Raw genomic sequence first — 23,676 nt, 5'->3', positions numbered from 1 at the left:
TTTGCGAGACGAATCTATTAAGCCTATTACTCCATAATTTGACAATGTGATGCTACAGTAAGCTAATGATGGATTAATTAGGTTTAATAGATTCGTCTCGCGAATTAGCCTCCATCTACGTAATTAGTTTTATAATTAGCTCATATTTAATTCTTCTAATTAGCCTTCGAATATTCGACGTAATATGAATTTTAGTCCTGGACTAAAGATGCAAACATCCGTGATTTTACTATAAATATGTGGTTGCATACGAAAGCAAAGTCGTTGGTGCAGAGTCTCCGGCGCATAGCCGTCCCTCCATTTTTTCCACACTCACACTCGCCGTGCACGCCGGTTCTTGACTCACCAAGCATTCTAGTCCTAGTCGTCTCCCGCCGGACGGACCAGGGCAAGCAGCAGCTGGGAGGCGACTCCACGCACGTCCTTCTCACGAATCTGACCCGTCCATTCGGTCATGAAACGCTCCGGAGCTGTCGATCGGTTCCACGCGGCATTCCACCACCCCCGCCATTATTAAACACCACCGCTTCCACCCACCGTGTCGTCCCTCACCTCACAGAAGCCTCCAACAGAGTTATCGAGCGGCCCCGTAATCGATGGCCATGGCGTCAGCGGCGAGCAGAACGCTGGGCAAGCCCCTCCTCGTCCTCGTCTTCCTCGCCACGCTGCTCCTCGTCCTCGTCTCCGCCGTGGAGTGCTACGACGGCCGCCATGCCGTCACGCACCCGGCCATGGCGCGGCGCTCCCGCCTTGGGATGGGGACGCGTCACGTGCACCACCGCCGGACCGCGACGCCGCACCGATACGTCCTGGCGGAGAAGAGCAACGCGACCGGCAGCGGTGCCAAGAACCGCAGCTCGCCGGCGACGTCCAACGCCACCTCGCCGACGCAGGCGCCGGCGCGTCCGGCCGTGCCGAGCAAGCACCACCGCAGCCACAAGCACCGCGTCCGCAACTGGATCATCGGCTTCGTCGTTGGCTCCCTCGCCGGCGTCATATCGGGCCTGGTCCTCTCCGTGCTGTTCCGGCTGACCCTCAACTGCATCCGCGGCCGGTACCGGTCGCGGTCCGGCGTCACGATCTTCACCCCGAAGTTGATCAGGCGCGCCGAGCACCTGGCGTTCCTGGAGAAGGAGGACGGGCTGGCGTCGCTGGCCGTGATCGGGCGCGGCGGCTGCGGCGAGGTGTACAAGGCGCAGCTCCCCGTGGAGCGCGAGGGGGTGGAACCCCGGTTCATCGCCATCAAGAAGATCAAGAAGCAGAACAGCGACACCCCCAACAACCTGAGCGACGAGGAGAGCCGGCAGCTGGACAAGTGGTCCCGTCAGATCCAGTCGGAGATCCGCACCGTCGGCCACATCCGCCACCGCAACCTGCTGCCGCTGGCGGCGCACGTCCCCCGCCCTGACTGCCACTACCTCGTCTACGAGTACATGAAGAACGGCAGCCTGCACCACGCGCTCAAAGCCGACGGCAGCGGCAGCGGCGTCGCCGGGCTCTCGTGGCCCGCGCGGCTCCGCGTGGCGGTGGGCGTTGCGGCGGGGCTCGAGTACCTGCACGTCTCCCACGTCCCGCAGATCATCCACCGGGACCTCAAGCCCGCCAACATCCTCCTCGACGACGACCTGGAGCCGCGCATCGCTGACTTCGGTCTGGCCAAGGCGATGCCCGACGCGCAGACGCACGTCACGTCGTCCCATGTCGCCGGCACGCTGGGGTACATCGCGCCCGAGTACCACCAGACGTTCAAGTTCACGGCCAAGTGCGACGTGTACAGCTTCGGGGTGATCCTGGCCGTGCTGGCGACGGGGAAGGAGCCGTCGGACCCGTTCTTCACGCAGACCGACGAGGTGGTCGGGCTGGTCAAGTGGCTGCGGCGAGTGATGCTGGCCGGGAAGCACGCCGAGGCCATCGACCCGGCCATTGCCGGCGCCCAGAACGAGGAGTCAATCGTGCTGGTGCTGCGCATCGCCGTGTTCTGCACCGCCGACGAGCCTAAGGAGCGGCCCAGCGCCAAGGAAGTCCGCTGCATGCTGTCGCAGATCAAGATTCATCAGGATTGGAACTAGTATAAAATTAGCACTATTACAAACCAAGCAATAATTGTGCTTGTGGAAAGTATCGATATTCATACCTTCCCTCCAGTGTTTTTAATCCGGATCGTCTTTTGACCCTGGACTAAAGGGTCATAGTCCCGGGTCAAACAGCTACCACCGATGGCCACCGACGACGGGAACTTTTATCTCGATTGTAACGGCTAGTGGGATAAGGGAATCTGGTGGGACGTTTAGTCCCGGTTGAAAACACCAGCTGGTACTAAAGGCCGGTTGGAATTACAAACCGGGACTAAATGGATGGTAGGGACTAAAACCCTCACCTATAAAGTCAGCTTCTTCCTCCACAAGCCTGAGCCACTCAGACCGAGAGCTTCGGGCTCCTCCATGGCGAGTAAGCAAGCTTAGCGAGGTCCTGCCCGACTTTTTTCCTCATTTTCGTGGGGATTTCACTCATCCAAAATGCTGTAAAAGTTAGCTACTTCATCATCCCTTCATTTATTGTTATTATACTTTGTTTTATGCTTAAAGATAGAGAAAAATGAGTTTTTTCGAATGAGGAAGAATGAAGAGGATTTTTTATTTATACATGTTTTTTGAGCTAGAATTTGATGGATAGCTTGCTTGATATATATCATTCGTATTAGATAAATATCTTGATCAATATTATGTATGGGAAAAATAGAGTAAATGTGTTTTTAAAATTTAGTCATTACAATAAAATTAATGTACATAAATTGTAGGCGTAAGAAATAGAATTTGGTCATTGCTACAATTTTTTGGATAGTTTGCATGTTAAATTAGTGTGACATGAAAATTACACTAGTCAACTTAATGCTACAATAGTGGAACAAGACAACAAATATACAATAAAGACTACAGACGCTCCATAATGAACTTCAGGGAGTTAAGAATCCAAAAATAATGGTTGAACAGAAGAACTTCGAGTCCACAAACTTAGGTTGAATATCATAAAAGAATCTTGAAATAGTATTCCAAACATCTTTTGGAGCCACATTCTCATAATAAGAAGTATGGGGCCCAATAGCTTGTTCAGGCAGAGATTTGTTCAGTGACATTGACCCATCGGCTTTTGGTTGGTTTTGGCTTGCCAAAATGGGTCATGCTCAGTGAACAGATCTTTTGCCTGGAGAGGCTATTGTGTGCCACCATATTTCTATTATGAAAATGTGGCACTTGCTCTAAAAGACGTTTGGACAATTATTTCAAGATTCTATTATGATATTCAGCCTGAGTAAAAGACGTTTGGACAATTATTTCAAGATTCTATTATGATATTTAGCCTGAGTACGTGGACTCGAAGATTTTCTATTGTACCATTATTTTCTGGTACTGGAGGAGCGGAGGTGACTCTCCATAGACTTCGTAGAAGATTGAGTCACATGCAGAGATGGCTTGGAGGGCGAACATTCTACTATATTGTACCATTATTTTAGGATTATTAACTACATGAGTCCACTATGGAATGTCTGTAATCTTTAGTATATATATATTTTTATTGTCTTGTTTCAGAATTCTAGCATTTTTCTTTTGTGTGGACCTAGTGAATGATATGAATGTTGATGGATGCAATTTTCATGTGAATTATTTTTATATTTATGAAGGTTAATTGGTATAAATTAACAATATTGATCAAATTATTTATCTAATACAAAGACTTATGTCCATTTTTCACGTAATACGATGCAGATGGACTGACAATGGATGTATAACGCGGACAGACAGACCAAGGAGTTTGTTGATGGCTTGCATTATTTTCTCGAAGTGGCCAAAGCCAACAACCCAGAGAAGGGATTCATATGTTGTCCATGCTTCCAATGCAATAACAAGAAGGACTACTCTTCCTGGGGGACTCTTCACAGCCTCTTATTTATATACGGTTTCGTGCCTAATTATTTGGTTTGGACCAAGCACGGCTAAAGAGGGGTTATAATGGAAGACGATGAAGAGGAGGAGGATAATAACTACATTCTCGACTGGGTTGTAGGTCAAGCTTTTGCCGATACTACAATGGGTGAGGCTGATCAATAACAGTTTGCAGAAGACGGCTCTATTGATAATCTTGGTCAGGTGCTACAGGATGCACAGAAAGACTGTGAAACTGAGAAGGAATTAGAAAAGTTGCAGCACATGATAGATGATCAGAAAAAATTGTTGTACCTAGATTGCAAGCAGGGGCATAAAAAACTGGGTACCACATTAGAAATGCTGCAATGGAAAGCAAAAAATGGTGTGTCCAATAAGGCATTTTAAGAGATATTGCAAATTGTAAAGAACATCCTTCCCGAGAATAATGAATTGCCGTCCACAACATATGAAACTAAGCAGATTGTTTGCCTTCTAGGATTGGAGGTTCAAAAGATACACGCATGCCCTAATGACTGTATCATCTATTGTGGTGATGAATACGAGAAATTGGATGCTTGTCCTTTGTGCGGAGCACTGTGGTATAAAATTAGGCGAGATGATCCTGTGATATTGAGGGGCAGCCTCCCAAGAAAAGAGTTCCCACGAAGGTGATGTGGTATTTCCCTATAATACCACGTTTGAAATGTTTGTTCAGAAACAAGGTGAATGCTAAGTTGATGCGATGGCATAACGTAGAATGTAAGCAAGATGAGATGCTTAGACACCCCGCAGGTGGGGCCTAGTGGAGATCAATTCATAGACCATTCCCAGACTTTGAAAGTGATGCAAGGAACATAAGGTTTGGTTTAAGTACTGATAGATTCAATCCATTCGGTGAGTTGAGTAGTGGTCATAGTACTTGACCTGTGACCTTATGTATGTTCAACCTTCCTCCTTAGCTGTTTATGAAGCGAAAGTTCATTATGATGTCGATGCTTATCCAAGACCCAAAACAATCTGGCAACGACATTGACGTGTATCTAAGACCATTGGTTGATGAACTTTTACTACTATGGAAGGAAGAAGGTATACATGTGTGGGATGAGCATAAATAAGAGAGTTTTGACCTACAAGCATTGTTGTTCATAACTGTAGCGGAACTATCCGACTTAAACAGGCTTAAGTGCGTCTAATCGCTGTCAAAATAGTAATTATCCAAAATGCACTTACATTAGTGTAAGCCCGGTAGTCTGTCGAGTGTCCCTAGGATGCCTCAAAACATCCACGACGTGTTTCATAACCATATATTAGGATCGCTTCCACGAAGGAAACGCATCAACAGATATTATATTTTTACATACATACAGGGGATACGAATTATTACGAACCATAGATTGAAATAAACTTAACAGTGCAAGTTAGACCATTACTAGGAGTTTTGAACATAAAACCAGTCTAAGGCAAGTAAGTAAACAACTAAGTTTTATTCTAGGGTATCATGAGACACATACAATACCTTAGTTCTCCAAGATTTCTTCTTCCGTTGTCCCCTACTGTGCTCCTGACAACAACAACAAAGGATCCCATGAGTACGAGGGTACTCAGTAAGATTAACCCGACTAACCAATATAGATAGATTTAAAATAATGTATGATACTTTTGTGGTGTACTAGCTGTCGTTGTCAAGATCAGCGGATCAGGACTTAGACTAGTAAATTTCTTTTATGTGCGTGAGCCTCAGATGGTTGCACGGGAGACACGGATTAGACTGGTTCGGGCAAAGGGAGCCCTACGTCCAGTATCGGGGATGTTCGTGTTGCCCACGCGGGGATTCTGTAGTAGGGGGTTACAGACAGGCGAGAGAGGGACTGGTCCCAGGTCTCTTTTTCTTTTTCGTGTTCTTAGGAGAAGTGTTGATCTCTTGGTCTATCGATCGATCCCCCTTCCCCCCGGTTCTAGGTTCCCCTTTTATATCGCAAGGGGCCGGCCGGAGTTACAATTGGGACCAGATAAAAGGTAAAGAGTGAGATGGTAAAAAAGGTCGGGTGGGAAGGAGGGCAGGGGCCCATGGCGCCCGACGTCCTGCCGACCCTGAACGCGTGCCGTCGTGCATGCTCGAAGGGGTGGCCGCCGGATGCCAAGTGTTGCAGCTCCTCGCAGGTAGCTACTTCGACGTTCGTAGGTATCAGGATAGATCATGATGAGGGGGTTTCGTCGTCACCCTGCTGTCCGTTAGGGAGGACGGTGGATACCACCGCTCTGGCGATAGCTTGTAGAGAGGGGGAGCTTCACGCCTGTACTGCCGTTGGCGCGGGACCCGAGGGCGTGCGGGACCCGAGGACGGGGCCGCTCCTTGCTTCGCTCCGGTCGCCGCAGGTCATGAGTGCTTTGCGACGAATAGGAGCTGGCCGTCAGTACTGTAGCTCGTACAGGATGGCCGTGCGCGGGTACTTGCGCCGGGTTGCGTGGGGGGCGCGGTCGCCCTGCGCCCTGCCTTCCCTGCGGCGCATTTATGGTGAGTCCGACGGGGGGCCCCATCGGATTTGTCTTGTCTGTGCGGAACGTATCCGAGGAGGATTCTGACCCGTGGGCCTCAACGTGCCCGACTCCTTCGCTCGGGGTCGGGCGAGGCGGAACCTTCATGGTACAGGGTCGGGGGCTCCCGACCCTGGGGGCGCGGTCGGTCGAGGCGGAGACCTTGCGGAGGGAGGTCGGGCGTTCCCGATCCTGACGCTGGGGTCGGGCGAGGCGGAGACTTGATCACGCTTCGGTGGGCCTGGGCCTTCATGTTTGTTTCCTTAAGCTGCGTGTTAGGGGGTCGTTAATATTTCCCCCCAACACTAGCTGACTCACATTTTATGGAAAAGCTTACTATTAGTGGGACCTTAGTTTTGTCATTTTATTTCAGATTAGTTTTACCTAACCAGTCTAGGTGAATAAAACCTTTTTGAGCAAACAGGTGGAACTAAGTCATACAGCATATTAATTCCAAGAAAAATATTATATTCAACTTGATTACACTATAATACTTAAGCGATGATCAAGTGCATTCATAATCAAGAATTGTAGTGATCCAGACCGATTTACATCCTACAAGAGATACCCAATTACCAGCCATGCACAATTGTATGAGCTGCACATAACAACCTTTTGATTAGCCGTACCAACAGATTGGAAATATAACTACTTGAACCTAGGGACGCACCCCCACATGGGACCCCACGTCTGGCCTGATCTCCATGTGAGTTACAGGCTATGCCTCTGCCTTTCCACTCCATGCCAAGCACGGGTAGCAAATATTTCCAATCAGAGAGCCAACTAACCTATCGGGCTTTACTAGTCCCCAAAGATATTAAGCTAACCCGATTAAACTTAGCAGACAGAACTATCATCTTTAGCTTCTGTCCACATTTCCAAAATTTCAGGCTATTTTCCTTGATTAACATGTATGACAAAATTAACCTTAGAGTTGAGTAACAAAGGTTACTTAGAAGGTATCTAAGCATTGCTAAGCATAGGATTGTTACTAAATAATTGAACAGATGGCAAAGATGTCCTCTAAACAAGGTAGGATCATGCACAAGAGTGGTTTGCAATCAACTCCTACACTTAATGCATTCATAAAGAAATAGCCAATAGATGGACTCATAAATAATAATTTCTAAACTAGATAGGCTTAGATGCATCGGAGCTTGCCTTGATCCAGAAAAAGGTTAGTATCCTTAGAAGATCCTCCCCCACAAGGGATCAATTCAATAACCTCTGCAAATTCCTGAGGCCCTTCATATACTTCCAAGAAATATACTTCTTGGGCTTCTGTGTCTTCGATAGAATGCATGCATTAGTTAGAGATGCAAACTTTTTGAAATTAGAGACTATACAACTTATCTTCATGATAAAGTTGCAAGCCAACATCAACCTACCCAAAAAGATTAACCCACAATTTTAATTTCTTTAACTACCCTAACCTAAGCATTTTCTTTTATTTAGAAAAGTATTATAATTAATTTCTAATCTGAAAAACATAATTCCTATGGATTAATAATTATTTGTGAATAATAAAACATTATTCAGAATTTTATTCATTTTATAAAGATTAAGTATTTATTTAAATACCTTAATCAAAGGTATTTCATAAATACTTAAATTTTATTATTTTATCCTAGGGTTTAATAATTTTAATGCATAAAGGAAAATAAAATACACCTAATAAGATTGGTTTCACTATTTTTGGACAATTCTATAAATTATAATGAATTAAATATGAAAAGAGGAATTTAAATCTATTTTCTAAATCTAAAAACCTAACATTATCCGAAAACCCCCTCCCTGGACTTTTCTCACGCGCCCTGGGTCTACCTTCCACTCACTAACATGCGGCCCCAGGGACATGTAGCCCCAGGTCAACAGACCCAACCCTCGGCCTTAACCGAGAGCTAGCCGGCGGGTATGCACAGCAGCTCACCGGCGGAGAGGTTCCCAGTGGCGGGAACACCTCCACACGACTCGCTACAACTTTCTGCATCCAAGGATGGTACTCTAGGGGTGGTTGGCTTCACATCGACGGCGAACGTCGCAAGACGTATGGTGGCGCAACGGCGCTAGATGGACGGCGGTGCAAAACTCGCCGGCGGTAGCGTTAAGGCAACAAGCGGCACTGGCAGCTCTTCTACGACCTAAGCAGCGTAGCACACCCCCAAACAGAAACACCGCACAGCTGGAGCAGAAGGCTCCACGGCGGTGGCCATGGTTGAAGCGTGGCGCACGGCGGCACACACGTTGCGGCCAAGCTGGCAGAACTCCAAGCCAATAAGCACAACCGAAACCATCCCTAGCTCATACGTGACCTACCCAGACCATTGGACCACACCCGAAACTCTGACAACCTAGACCTCCATGGCAGCACCCTTACCAGACTTGGCGGCAGATGGACCCGAGGAAGAAGGTGGCGGTGACTAAGGATGTGGGGACAGTGGCTAAACGGACGGGCTCAAGATCTCAAGGCGGCAGTTCTTGGCGAGGTTAACGGGCTGGTGGTGGTAGGACGGCTGCGGAGTAGGACGGCGACCGGAGTAGGTGAACGAACAAAGGAGCTCAATGAAACTGACGATGAAAGGATAACTTGTCAGTGCGGGAAGTAATTTATACAAAAACTTATCGCCCTCTCTCGAGTGCCACATCCTGCCTACCTACTTGCTTTCGTGTCCATTGCCGGTGTTGGCGTGTGGCACGGTGGCACCACTCTTCACATCAATGGCGAATAGTTGTGTGGCACCGGACGACCCTGTTCTTCCCTTCTTCTTCCCCCCAAATTATCCAAAAGTTTAACTTAAAATTGCGGCCAAAACTCAATTCAAGCTCCAAGAATTGCTTTAACCAAAGTTGTAGATGATCATGTGTTCTACATTTGGTTGATTTGCATAGAGATCAAAACATCACTCCATCACCTTTAATTTAAGCCTCAAACTCAAGCTAGGGTTATGTTAGTCTAGAACTGAATTGCCCCCTTCATTCAGTTTCATCAGAAACTTCAAAACCAGCCCGATGCTTCACTTTAAGTCCAAATCAAGTGTCCAAACTCAATTTATTTTGCCAAACATCTACTGGATCTTGTTAACCATATGACAGGGGTTCCATTTTGCATATGAAATCCCAACTCTTACTTACAATTTCTTCCAAAATCTCAAGCTAAAAATCGCCATTTTGCATTGTCCTTAAGACTGAATGGCGACAACCTTTCAGTTTCAATTAAACTGACAGTGAAGGATTCCAAACATTAAGCTCCCAAAAAAAATTGAATCCTTCTGTTTCCTTGTCTAACAACATGCTCAAGGTGTTTACTGGTCATCATAGCTCACTTGGGATCCAAAGTTTTTCAGAGTGTAAATGAAACATTCGCCAGAATTGAATTTCAAAGTGGCATACTCTACACTGTTTTCAGACTTTATTCAGTTTCAGCAACTGAGCTGAAAACTGTACCACTTTCAAACTTGGAACCCCATATAAAATATGGATTCTTTGTTTTCTCTAGCCAACAACATACCCAATAGATTCACTGTAGATCAGAGTCCACTTGGGTTTCAAAATATCTCCTAGCTTCAATGCAAAATCTTTCAGAATTTCAATTCAAAGTTGGCTAGATGTTACTGTTTTCAGACTTGGAAGTTTCTTACATGGAGAACAGTAACTTCAATCCACCACTTTGATTTCTGAATTTTTGATGCTTCTAACTTGAGTTTGATCTCCAATTTGCTTCCCTTGAGTTCTAAATACCTCCGAGGCTTAGCTTCAAATTTTTGTCACATTTCTTCAATTTTGAATCTCAAATTTGCATTTTTGGTCAATTTTTCACCCAATTTTGACTTTTGCCAAAATATCTTCTTTTCATCCCATTTCACCATTAACACTTTAAGAATCATTTTGAAACCTTTAAAAACCTAGTTTTTACAATAACCATCAATGATTGGCATGCGCTGAGTAACCTTTCAGGATAGACAAATAAGGGATATCGGATTTGCACCCACTGTTTAGACGACACGGATAGCATATATTTGAAACACTATAGGAAGGTTGTGTATATGGGCCATTGTTGATTTCTTCTTGCTAACCACCCATTAAGAAAGAAAGAAATGCATTTCAAAGGGGCACCAGACTGTCGTAAAAAATCTGCACATCGTAATGGAAAGCGTGTATTTGAGATAATAAAGGATGTAAGGGTAGTCTTTGGAAAGAGTCTTCGTAGCAAACCTGTTCCGAACGATGATAATGGACGTGCACCCATGCGGAAGAAGAACTCTATATTTTGTGAGCTACCTTATTGGGAAATTGTAGAGGTCCGCAACGCAATAGACGTGATGCACCTGACGAAGAATCTTTGCGTGAACATGTTAGGCTTCATGGGTTGTTATGGGAACTCAAAAGATACATTGGAAGCACGACAGGACCTAAAACATATGAAGCAATGAGATGACCTGCATCCAGAAAAGAGAGATAAAGGATAGCACTACTTACGTCCTGCTAGTTACACTCTCATCAAGGAAGAGAAGGATAGCATGTTTGACTGCATGAATAGTATCAAGGTTCTGTCTGGGTACTCCTCGACTGTAAAGGGAATAACAAATATGAAAGAAAAGAAGTTCACAAATCTAAAGGCCCATGATTGCAACATGTTGATGACTCAGCTGCTTCCAGTTGCACTGAGAGGTATTCTACCAGAGAATGTACGATTGGCACTCGTAAAGCTATGCATGTTTCTCAATGCAATTTCGTAGAAGGTAATAGATCCAACCAAGCTACTAAAGCTATAGAATGATGTGGTACAATATTTTGTCAGCTTTGAGTTGGTATTTCCATCATCCTTCTTCAATATTATGACGTACTTCCTGGTTCACCTAGTCAAAGAGATTACTATTCTCGGTCCAGTATTCCTGCACAGTATGTTGTCTTTCGGGAGGTTCATGTAAGTCTAAAAAACTATGTTCTTAATCATGCCGATCCAGAAGGAAGCATCACCAAGGGATATGCAACAAACGAGGTCAATGAGTTTTGTGTTGATTTTATTGACTCAATTAATTCGATTGGGGTTCAACATCACACCATGAGGGGAGGCTATGGGGAATGGGCACCCTAGGAAGGAAATAAAGTTTGAGCAATGATAGTGATTTGTTCCATAAAGCACACTTCATGGTTCTACAACAATCATTCCTTGTGGCTCCGTATATCGAGGAATACAATCAGATTCTATTTTCCCAATACCCGACGAAATCCGATGTTTGGATTATACGTCATCACATGGATACTTTTCCCTCTTGGTTGCATCAACACCTTATGGGTAACTCCGCGATTCACAAACAACTCGCTTGGTTAGATAGGGGACCTACTAGCACAATCGTGAAATCCAAGGTTACGAGTAAATTGTTATACATTTTACACAAGAGCCTAAGACCAAAAAAGTAAAACCAAAATAGTGGTGTCCGTATAGATGTCATAGATAGCAACAGGAGCAAGGACTCATATTATGGTTTCATAGAGGAGATCTAGAAACTCGAATATGGATCGTTGAACATCCCTCTATTTCGTTGCCAATGGGTGAAGCCAATTGGAGGTGGCGTAATGAAAGATTAGTATGAAATGACAATAGAGGACCTAACCAAGACTGGGTACAATGATAAACCATTCGTCCTTGCCAGTGATGTGCATCATGCCAGTGATGTGCATCATGCCAGTGATGTGCATCAGGTTTTCTATGTGAAGGACATGTCTAGCAAACCCAAGAAAAATTCAGAAGATAAAAGAAAAACCATGGGAGCCAAAGCGCCACATAGTTCTTCCAGGTAAAAGAAAAATCAAGGAAGTCAAGAACAAAACAGACCAATCAGATGATTATGATCAGTTTGATGGCATGCCCATTCGCTGTTGAAGTTGATCCAAGCATCATGCTAGCCAAAGAAGAGGCTCCGTACTTACGTCGCGATCATGACCAAGGAACTTTCATCAAGAAAAAGTTGTTTAACGTTACACAGTAATGCAGAAAATATGGTGCACCTTTATGTAATGCTCTATTGCCATCACAACCTTTCAATTATATTGTAATGCCCTATGGTGAACCTTTTTTCGATCAATATAAACAATATTAACTTAACCACATACATCAATTGCATTTTTGCGCGTTGAAATTATTTAATTGAAGAGTTTGTTTGATCAATTGATGCATTATAATAATTATTTTAGAAACTTAATAAACTAGTATAGAATTAATGACTGATTTAACCTTATTTTAAATATACTTACTAATTTAATATATTTTGCATGTCCAAAATATGTAAATTTTTTATATTTCTTTAACAACATCAGTACAAAACAACTTAAAACATATATAAATTAAACTACAAAACCAGTGAGAAACCAAAAGGAGGGGCCTTTAGTCCCGACTCGTAATACCAGCTGGTACTAAAGGCGCCTTTTTCATCTCCCGTTCTTAAAGCATCCTTTAGTCCCGGGTGCAAAGTCCACCCAAGACTAAGGGGGGTATAATTACCTCTTCTCTATCCCCTTCCTCCTCCTCACTTCACTCCCCCGATCCACCGCCTCTCATCTGCTCCGTCCCAACCGTTGCGTCCTCCTCCCCGGCGGCTGCATCCATCACTGGCCCTCATCGTCACGCTGCCTATTCTCCTCCTCGGCCACCGCCGCCGCGCCTCCCCATTGACGTTCAGCGCCGACATTCCCCGCGCTTCTCCATCCTCCTCCCCGGCCGTACCGTGGCCCCCGCTCGCCTAGCCGGCCCCACTACCGCCTCACCGTGCGTCGTCATCATCCTCCTGGCCGTCGTGCCGTCGGCTAGCAGCTCCTCCGTGGTGCCCCCATCGACGCCCTGTTATCCTCCTCCACCGGCCGCTCCTTCGCCTCCATGCCTGGCTCTGCGGCGCAGCGCCCTCCCGTCCCGGTGCCCTCCTCCTCCCCCAGCACGCCGGCTTCTCCACCGTCGAGCACTCGGACACTAGCGCCACTACAGCAGCACCACCGCCGTCCACCCTCGCCCGGCCCCCTCCCCGACACTGGGTCCCCTGCGCCGTCGTCCACCGATGCCCGACCCCATGTGCCGCCATCCGGTACGTACCGCGCAGCACAGAGGGTGCTGATACAAGCGCCCAGCTTGCTGACGCAAGCCAGGTTTTTTTATTAGGAAATTAGTAGAAATTAGTATAAATGCTTAGAAAATTAGTAGATTAAATTAGAAAATTAGTAGAAATTACTATAAATGCTTAGGAAATTATTAGATTAAATTAGGAAATTAGTAGAAATTAGTATAAATGCGTAGGAAATTAGTTTAAAGTAGTATAATTTAGTATAATTTAGTAGAAAGTCATATAATTTAGTTTAATTTAGTAGATTAGTAGAAATGCTTTAGGAAATTAGTATAAATGCTACTAGAAATTATAGAAAATTATTATAATGTATGGTTTCATATGTATTTCTTTCATGCAAATTACTTTATGTAAGTTTCATGTAATAAATTGTACAAGTTTTATTGTATATATGATTCCATGTATACATATTTATAATTTCATGTAATAAATTGTACAAGTGTATATTTTCAATCATGTGTTTATTTACTAGATTGTCATTTTTATTTTCCTACTAACCAAGAGTTGTTTTAATGTGCAAGCAGTTAGGATAAGTTTTGTATAAGTTTCATTTATTTCATCGTTGTTCTATGACTTCATGTATATACAATTTTTAATTTAATGTATCTATGATTACATGTGTGTATAACTAATATCATTATTAGTTGGGATGGGAGACGAAGAGGATGAAAGAGGTAGATATGGAGCCGATTATTGCTGGTAGCAGTGGCTCAAACGTTCCAAGAACCTATATTAAGGATGAGGGTAGCTAGGCGGACATGTTTTTCAACATTTTCGATGATGGCAACTATGAGCCCGAGCATGGTGTGGATGACATGGCGGAACAAGACATTGCCGTGATGGAAGGTTCTAGCGAGGTATATATCATTTTCATTGTTTGACCCCATCTATAACTTCATATTCGTTATTACTATGTACTAATTAACGAATCTTGAACTTTTAGCCCTCAGGATCGATGAGCCGAAAGAAGTCACAAGGTCGTACAAAGATAATGGAGGAAAGGTGTGGTGGAACCGTCTAACTTAAATTGGCTTAAGTGCGCTTAATCGCTGTCGGAATAGCAATTATATGAAACACACTTAAAACAGTGTAAGCCCGGTAGTCCGTCGAGTGTCCTTAGGACGTCTTGAACCATCCACGATGAGTTTCATAGCCATACCTCAGGATCGCATCCACAATGGAAAAGCATCAGCAAATATTACAATTTTACATATATACAGCAGGTATATATTGAAATAAACTCAACCGTGCAAGTTAGATCATTGCTAGGAGTTTTGAACATGAAACCAGTCCAAAGGAAAGTAATTATACAGCTAAGTTTTATTCTAGGGTACTGTGAAACCCGTAAATACCCTAGTTGTTTGGGACTTCTTCTTTGGTTGTCCCCTGCTGAGCTTCTAAAAACAAAAACAAGGGATCCCTTGAGTACGAGGGTACTCAGCAAGACTGACCCGACTAACCAACATAGGTAGATTTAAAAATAATGTTTCAAGGAATATGATAGCTTTATAGTGTACTGGCTGACTCACATCTTTGCGAAAGGCTTACTACTCGTGGAACCTTAGTTTTATCATTTTATTTCACCTTAGTTATTTCACGTTAGTTATTTCACATTTTTGAGCAACCAGGTGGAACTAAGTCATACAACATATTAAAATTCCAGGAAAACTTTATATATAACTTGATTACTCTACGATGCTTAAGCAATGATCAAGTGCATTCATAACCAAGAATTGCAGCGATCCGGACCGATTTACATCCTACAGAAGATACCTAATCACCCGCAATGCACAACTGATCGGGTTGCACATAATAACCTTTCAATTAGTCATGCCCAAAGATCGGAAATATAACTACCCAAACCCAGGGATGCACCTCCACATGGGACCCCACGTCTGGCCTGATCTCCATGTGAGTTTCAGGCTACGCCCCTGCCATTCTCCAGCAAGGCAAGCACAGGTATGAAATATTTCCAATCAAAGAGCCAACTAACCTACCGGCTTGCTAGTTCCTAATGGCAGTAAGCAACATGGTAATATCACTTCATGAAAGGTTAAGACAATGAACGGGCCTTAACCAAATTTAAACTTTAGTAGACAGAACTACCAACTCTAGCTTCTGTCCACATCTTTCAAAATTCCAGCTATTATTCTTGATTAACTTGTATGACAATTTTAGCCTTAAGTGGTTACGTAACAAAAGTTACTTAAAAGGTATCTAAGCATTGCTAAGCATAGGATAGTTACTAATTATTTGAATAGGTGGCAAAGATGTCCTATAAACAAGGTAGGATCATGCACAAGAGTAGGTTGCAATCAACTCCTAGACTTAATGCATTCATAAGAAATAACAAATACTTTGCACACATGGATAGTAATTTCTGAAAATTAAACGGTGTAGATGCTTCGGGGCTTGCCTTGATTCACAAAAAAGTTGGTATCCTCGGAAGATCCTTCCACACAAGGGATCAATTCAACAACCTCTTCGAATTCCTGAGGTTCTTCAGAGAATTAATAAATACTTAAATTTTCTTATTTACCCTAGGGTTTAAGAAATTTTAGTGCATAAAGGAAAATAAAACATACCTAATAAAATTGGTTTCACCACATTTGGACAATTCTATAAATTACAATGAATTAAATATGAAAACTAGGATTTAAACTATTTTCGAAAACCAAAATCTAACATTATCCCGAAAACCCCCTTCCCTTCTAGACCTTTCCCACGCGCCCATGCTCTACCCCCCCCCCCCCACTCACTAACACACGGGCCCAGGTCAACACACCCAACCCTGGCCTTGACCGAGGGCCGGCTGGCGGAAAAGCGTGGCAGCTTGCCTGCGGCGAGGTTTCCGACGACAGGGACTGCACAACTGGACTCGACTAGACCGCGCGCACCACTGGTGGTGTTCTTTGCCTTTCATTTTATGCAGGATGCTAATTCAGAGGTGCCACTGAGAATCCTACTTCAACATTGGCTTCATGGATCCATCACTTGTTAACCAAGATCAGATGCGGGATCAACCAAAGTCTACATTGGACGCAATATACAAATTTTTGGAGCGAAAAAATTATAAGCAATACATACTACTACCATACAACTTTAAGTAAGTGTGGGTACCATCTATTTTCGTTTTCCTTTTCCTTGCCTAACTAATGTTAGTTAGTTCTAATATGAACATTTATGTACGCAGTTTCCACTAGATTCTCCTTGTAATTATGATTGATAAAAGCAATGTTATTGTGTTTGATTCGTTGAGGGAACCAAAGATCGAGTACCATGACATTCAAGACATGCTAAACTTGTAATAAATCTAGACCTTTATCTCTATGCAAAAGTTTGTTTCCTAAATTTTCACCTAACATTGTATTCTTCATTATTTTAATTTGCAGCGCATGAAAACAATTCTGTAAGACACACCATGGTGAATTCAAACAAAAACTTACATTCAGTACAACATTCCCGGTACATATGAAGTTTGCACATTTTGTACATTCTACAACACGAATATTTCATAACTTGTTTTTTTCCACTAAAGTGCTTGAGACAAGAACAAGGTAATAATTTATGTGTATACTACGTCTGTGAGCACATGTATTATTTTGTGAGGGATAAGGTGATATTAGACAATATAACTGTACGTAAAATAAATCTATTAATTATTAATTATTTTCTAGCTTCTTATATTTAACTGTTCGTGTAACATTCACATATTTTCAAATTATAGATGTTGTGGATTAGAGAAGAACTCTGGGAGAAGGAGAGTCTTTTGTTAATCCAAGAAGCTCTCATAGGAATTCTAGTAGACGAGGTGATAAATCCCAAAGAAGAATTTTATTATGATGGACATTCAGTAGCCGAACAGAGCAACACCACAACGAGAGGATCCTAAGAATGAAGAGAAAAAATTATTGTATATATAGTAATTATATAAATACTAGTTTGATGTGTATAATATACTAAGAATTATATATACGACATACATACAATACGAGGGTATAAAGTAGTGTACGTTAAGGATGTATATCTATATGTATGTGTGTGTATGTGTGTGTGTGAAGCAACAAATAGCATTAATATGGAAAAGAATTCACGGTAAAAAGAAAAAATATCTTTAGTATCGAGTGAATGACCCGGGACTAAAGAGGGGGACCTTTAGTCTCGGTTGATTTTTCGAGAGCTATGAGATTTACCAACCGGGACTAATGCTCGGTTTTCCACCAGTGCATTATTGCTTTGCTCTATGTGTGTTCCGTGATGCTTGCGATTTGCGAGCTTCAGGAATCAGGATGGATATATACCCGTAATTTTTCACGTGGTCATTTGTACCCATTTCTCCGAAGATTCCGAACTTTTTGTGGAAAAATCTAGCTAGCCGATGCTATTCTATTCTATGGTGTCTCTAGATCACTAGATGTGGAAGTAGTGAGTCCAAGACTAGCTGATTCAGTGATTCTTTGTCCTTGCTCTTGTTGGGTGTTGTTTAACGGTGATCTAGTGTATAGAGGAATTCAAGGCCTACTCCCACTTGTAAACATTGCTCCACGCTATGGAAATATTGCTGCAGTTTGATACATCACCTTCGTTAATTGGGTGCCTGAAAATTTGTCGTTGCGGTCTACAATGGCAGCTCAAGTTCTGCCTGACCTAGAAAAAGATTTGTACTCATGCCGTTCTAAAATATAAGAGGTTTTAGTTTTTCCGAAATCAAACTTCTCTAGACTAAGTTTATAAAAAGAGTGCAACAACATCTATAATGTCGAAGGAGTTTTATTAAATCCACCATAGTATATCTTGATAGTGTATATTTGGTATTGTAAATATCAATATATTTTTCTCTATAAACTTGGCAGTAGTTACATAGAAAAAAAATTAAAACCTCTTATAAATTTTTAACGAAAAATAGAGGTAGTACTTTCTAGTATCGACTTGTCACTAACCCAATAATCTTACTAAAATCACTGCTGCAGAGCATCTTAACAATTCTCTTAGCAACACGGATAAAGGGTTGGTTATCCATGCAGGTTGTGTTGTCATCACGATAATAACATATCGTTGATGAGGCCAACTAGTTCATCAACTCGTGCTCCGCACAGACTAATAATTTTAAGTATCATTATATTAGAAAGTTATTTAAAAATTAATAACTAATAATCAAAATACTTACCTACAACTCTCTCATTTATTTTAAATTCTTACACAATACTCGTATAGATGTGTCCTTATTTTTATTTAGTTGTGATTGACATTACTAGTAATTACTCTATACATTTTCCTTCCACATTCATACTATTTTCACACGTTGCATCGTACCTCTATACATTGTGTTTAACATGAACATCAATATTTTTTTATCACTTCTTCCCATATATGTATAAATGGTCTACCTCAACTTAGTATTTTTTTATTAACAATGACAAATCATAGTTGGACATTCCTGAATAATGAATTGCAAATAATTAAATTAAGATTTAGGTTTTTACTTTATATTTTTTACCGAAGTCGGTAGGAGAAGCCCAAATTATTTTTTATATATATGTTCTGAACCAGATCCATTTTACTTTGCTCCCACACTAGCAATCGAATCGCGGCCTGCGAAATGTTTATCAAGTGCTCTAGCCACTAGGTTAGATGCTTTTTTGCTTCTTTAGGTTATTTTGCATAACGATATTTATGGATAATTTAGATACAAATTTTGAAGGGTATGCTAAGTTATTTTTTATAATGACATTTATGGGTAATATAGATGAAAATTATTCAGCTAATTTAGAATATTTTTAATAATGGTAGGGATGAGTAATTTAGATATAGGTTTAGAAGTTTACTCTAGAATATTTTTATAATGACAATTGTGGGTAATGTTTTAGAAAATATAGCAGACTAATGACTATGATTATTAGAGTCTACAAGATTTATGTCTGGATGTTACGAATTTTTGTGAGAATTTTTAGGATTTATCTTTTTTCCCAACGCATGTCATGAGAATTAATGCGGAATCTCTAACTTAAAAAATGAGGGCAAATAGCTAACATCAAAATGAGAATTAGCTCTGTCTCATTTATTAAATATTCTAACACAATACTTATATTGATATATACTTATTACTTCCATCCAATCTTGATAAGTTTTAGTTATATTTTCATTTATATTTATAATATTTTATTTTCACTTTGCATCGCATATATGCGCTTCAATTTACTTATTGGATCCTAAATTTTAGCTATATTTTTAACTATATATTTAAAAATTGTGACACACATCATGCACATATAACTTAATTGTTATTTTTCATACCAATAGTGTAAGAAATAGACAAATTAAAATCAAATATTAGTGTACCTAGGGCATATTTATAATGAAGGTGATTTGAATTCAAATTTAAGGTTACATCATGTTATTTTTAATAATGACATATGTGGATAATTTAGATGCAAATTTAAGAGATTATAATGTTAGTGGTGGAAAATTTAGATTCAAATTTAAGGTACTATTAAAACATTATAATGGCATATGTAGGTAATTTAGATAAAGATTAGGGGGCTAGTTTAGTTTATTTTATATAATGGCAGATGTGAGTAATTTAGATATAGATTTAAGAAGTTATTTTAGGCTATTTTCATAATGGCAGACTTGGCTAATATTTTTAGAAAACATAACGGAACCAATAGCTACAATAATTTGAGTCTACCGATTTGATAGTTAGATGGTTTGTTTTTTGAGAGAATTTCTAGGACTTTTTCTATTTTTTAGAGTGTGCATCTAAGAGTCTAGATGGCTTCATATGGAGGTCTAAAAAGAGCCTCCAATTAGTAAGAGCTAGTTATGTTTTTCATAAATTTAATCAAAATTAGAGATGTTTAACTTAAGGTAAAACTAAAGTGACCATAACTACATGCATCCGTCGATGCAATGCCAATCCAGCACATGTCCAGTCAGGAATGCAATGCAAATTGAAAAAACTGGACCGATCTCAAACATTCATCATTACTTTATAACAAAAATGCATTGTGAGTTTGTGACCAAATAACAAAAAGAATTAAACATAATTCATTCATTGCGAATTGTTTAAGTTTATCCGTATTACTACTAGCTTTTTTTTATGAAACAGCAGTATTACTACTAGTTGATCATCATGAATATAAATAACTACAACTAGTTCATCAGTGTAACAAATAACTAGTACTAGTCTACTAGATCTATCACTTAAACCGTCAAATAATCCTACTAGTCTACAAAGCTTGGGCACGCCGTTTCTTGACTTACCAAGCATCCAGGTCTCTCGCCGGTCGGAACCGACGGCGAGGCGAGTCGACGCATGTCTCTCTCACGCAGAGCCCAGAGGGGTCAAGAAAACGCATCAGAGCCGTTGATCCGTTCAACACCATTGCACAGCCTCCTGCCCTTATTAAATGGCTCTGCTTCCACCCACCCTTAGAAGCCTCCCTCCGTTCGAGCCATGGCTCCAGCGGCGAGCACGCCGGTCAAGTCCGTCCTCGTCCTCGTCCTCGTTTCCCTCGCCACGCTGCTCCTCGTCCTCGTCTCCGCCGTGGAGGGATACAACGGCCGCCATGCCGCCGCGCACTCGGCCGTGGCGCGGCGCTCCCGCCTGGGGATAACCCGGCACGTGCACCACCGCCGGACCGCGACGCCGCACAGGTACGTCCTCGCGGAGAAGAGCAACAGGACCGATGGCGGCGCCAAGAACCGCAGCGCGCCGGCGACGTCCAACGCCACGTCGCAGACGCCGGCGCCGCCGGCCGCGCCGAGCAAGCACCACCGCAGCCACAAGCACCGTGTCCGCAACTGGATCATCGGCTTCGTCGTTGGCTCCCTCGCCGGCGTCATCTCCGGCCTGGTGCTGTCCGTGCTGTTCCGTCTCACGCTCAACTGCATCCGCGGGCGGTACCGGTCGCGGTCCGGCGTAACGATCTTCACCCCGAAGCTGATCCGGCGCGCCGAGCACCTGGCGTTCCTGGAGAAGGAGGACGGGCTGGCGTCGCTGGCGGTGATCGGCCGCGGCGGCTGCGGAGAGGTCTACAAGGCGCAGCTCCCCGTGGAGCGCGAGGGGGTGGAGCCCCGGTTCATTGCCATCAAGAAGATCAAGAAGCAGAACAGCGACACCCCCAACAACCTGAGCGACGAGGAGAGCCGGCAGCTGGACAAGTGGTCCCGGCAGATCCAGTCGGAGATCCGCACCGTCGGCCACATCCGACACCGCAACCTGCTCCCGCTGGCGGCGCACGTCCCCCGCCCCGATTGCCACTACCTCGTCTACGAGTACATGAAGAACGGCAGCCTGCACCACGCGCTCAAGGCCGACGCCGCCGGAGACGGCAGCAGCAGCGGCGCCGTTGGGCTCTCGTGGCCGGCGCGGCTCCGCGTGGCGGTGGGCGTTGCCGAGGGTCTCGAGTACCTCCACGTCTCGCACCGGCCGCAGATCATCCACCGGGACCTGAAGCCGGCGAACATCCTCCTCGACGACGACCTGGAGCCCCGGATCGCGGACTTCGGGCTCGCCAAGGCGATGCCCGAACAGCACACGCACGTGACGGCGTCGAACCTCGCCGGGACGTGGGGTTACATCGCGCCGGAGTACCACCAGACGCTCAAGTTCACGGCCAAGTGCGACGTGTACAGCTTCGGGGTGATCCTGGCTGTGCTGGCGACGGGGAAGGAGCCGTCGGACGACTACTTCAAGGAGGTGGACGAGGTGGGGATCGTCAGGTGGCTCCGCCGCGTGGTGCAGTCGGGGAACCACGCCGAGGCCATCGACCCGGCCATCGCCGGCGCTGGGTACGACGAGCAGATCGTGCTCGTGCTACGCATCGCCGTCTTCTGCACCCAAGACGACCCCAAGGAGCGGCCAAGCGCCAAGGACGTTCGGTGCATGCTGTCGCAGATCAACAACTAGTCGTCGAATTGCTTGAGAAACTACGCAATAATTCAGTGTGCGTGTGGAAAATATGGCCATATTGTGGAATCTTGCTAGTGCTGGGTCAAGTCGTCGCGTCAACTGTCACAGGTGGGGCCGGCAGACTAGGACTGGGCATTTAAAGCATGTTGGATCAGGACAGAAAAAATACGAAAGAGAAGTCAGCGCACGCGCTGGACTAGGACCGGCCGGGCGGGTGTATATCGCGTTTCTTTCTGTTTTTCATTACTTGAAAGCTCGCGGGACTGGAGCTTCGGGTGCCGTTTGAAGATAGGAATCTGTGTTTAAATACTAATTAGAAGTATTAAATATAGATTAATTACAAACTAATTATATAAATGAAGGTTAATTCGCGAGTCACGTCGAATGTTTAGATACTAATTAGTAGTATCAAATATAGATTAATTACAAAACCAATTGTATAAATGAAGGCTAATTCGCGAGATGAATCTATTAAGCCTAATTAGTTCATAATTTGACTATATGATGCTACAGTAAATATGTGCTAATTATGGATTAATTAGGTTTGATAGATTCATCTCGCGAATTAGCAACGGCTTATGCAATTAGTTTTATAATTAGTTCATATTTAGTTCTTCTAATTGATATCCAAACATCCGATGTGATCCGAGCATGAATCTTTGCTTCAGTATGTCCTGTCTATCTTTTCTTCGTAGATTCCAACAATCTATCTCACGTATGTTATTATCATTCGACAAATTCCAAATTAGCAATAGATGAATTGCCAGGCGCATATACATACACTTATTAGCTGGATTGTTAGAATTAGTGTCTTAGATTGAACATTGAGGCGCATATAATGACATAAAACAATCAGCGAATTAGTGCCAAATCGGTACATTTAATCAAAGTCAAATTTGGTAAGCCATTGAAACATATATCAATCTTTAGTTAAACACTACTTAAATCTCTGAAACTTTCCTAACACTTGAATTTTTGTATAATAGAAGCTGCACCAACAGAGCATTTGCTTGGCTTTATTCGAATTTTTTACAATATATTTTAAACTTGCAGTATATTCATAACTGAAGCGTATAAATAAATACACTATAAAAAATAAAAATATTCCAATTTCAATTATTCTCCAACATTGGGCCTGCGACCCAATCCTAGCATGAAAGATCTGGAAAAGAAATGAAAAGGAACTCAGCGC

General features: G+C 43.1%; 2 protein-coding genes across 2 annotated transcripts; both read left to right on the top strand.

Moving 5' to 3' along the window:
* Positions 1-455: 455 nt before the first annotated feature.
* Positions 456-2,644, top strand: LOC117851758 (leucine-rich repeat receptor-like serine/threonine/tyrosine-protein kinase SOBIR1). Its single transcript, XM_034733656.2, has one exon. The coding sequence runs from the start codon at positions 597-599 to the stop codon at positions 2,067-2,069; it is 1,473 nt and encodes a 490-aa protein (XP_034589547.1). The 5' UTR covers positions 456-596; the 3' UTR covers positions 2,070-2,644.
* Positions 2,645-20,886: 18,242 nt separating this feature from the next.
* On the top strand, positions 20,887-22,862 carry LOC117851273 (leucine-rich repeat receptor-like serine/threonine/tyrosine-protein kinase SOBIR1). Its single transcript, XM_034733061.2, has one exon. It carries the CDS (start codon positions 21,027-21,029, stop codon positions 22,479-22,481), a length of 1,455 nt encoding a protein of 484 aa, XP_034588952.1. The 5' UTR covers positions 20,887-21,026; the 3' UTR covers positions 22,482-22,862.
* Positions 22,863-23,676: the final 814 nt, after the last annotated feature.

The sequence above is a fragment of the Setaria viridis genome, chromosome 4, assembly GCF_005286985.2.
Source record: "Setaria viridis chromosome 4, Setaria_viridis_v4.0, whole genome shotgun sequence".
Lineage (NCBI taxonomy): Eukaryota > Viridiplantae > Streptophyta > Magnoliopsida > Poales > Poaceae > Setaria > Setaria viridis.
The sequence above is the reverse complement of the archived record's forward strand: the minus strand, read 5'-3'. Positions and strand labels throughout refer to the sequence as shown.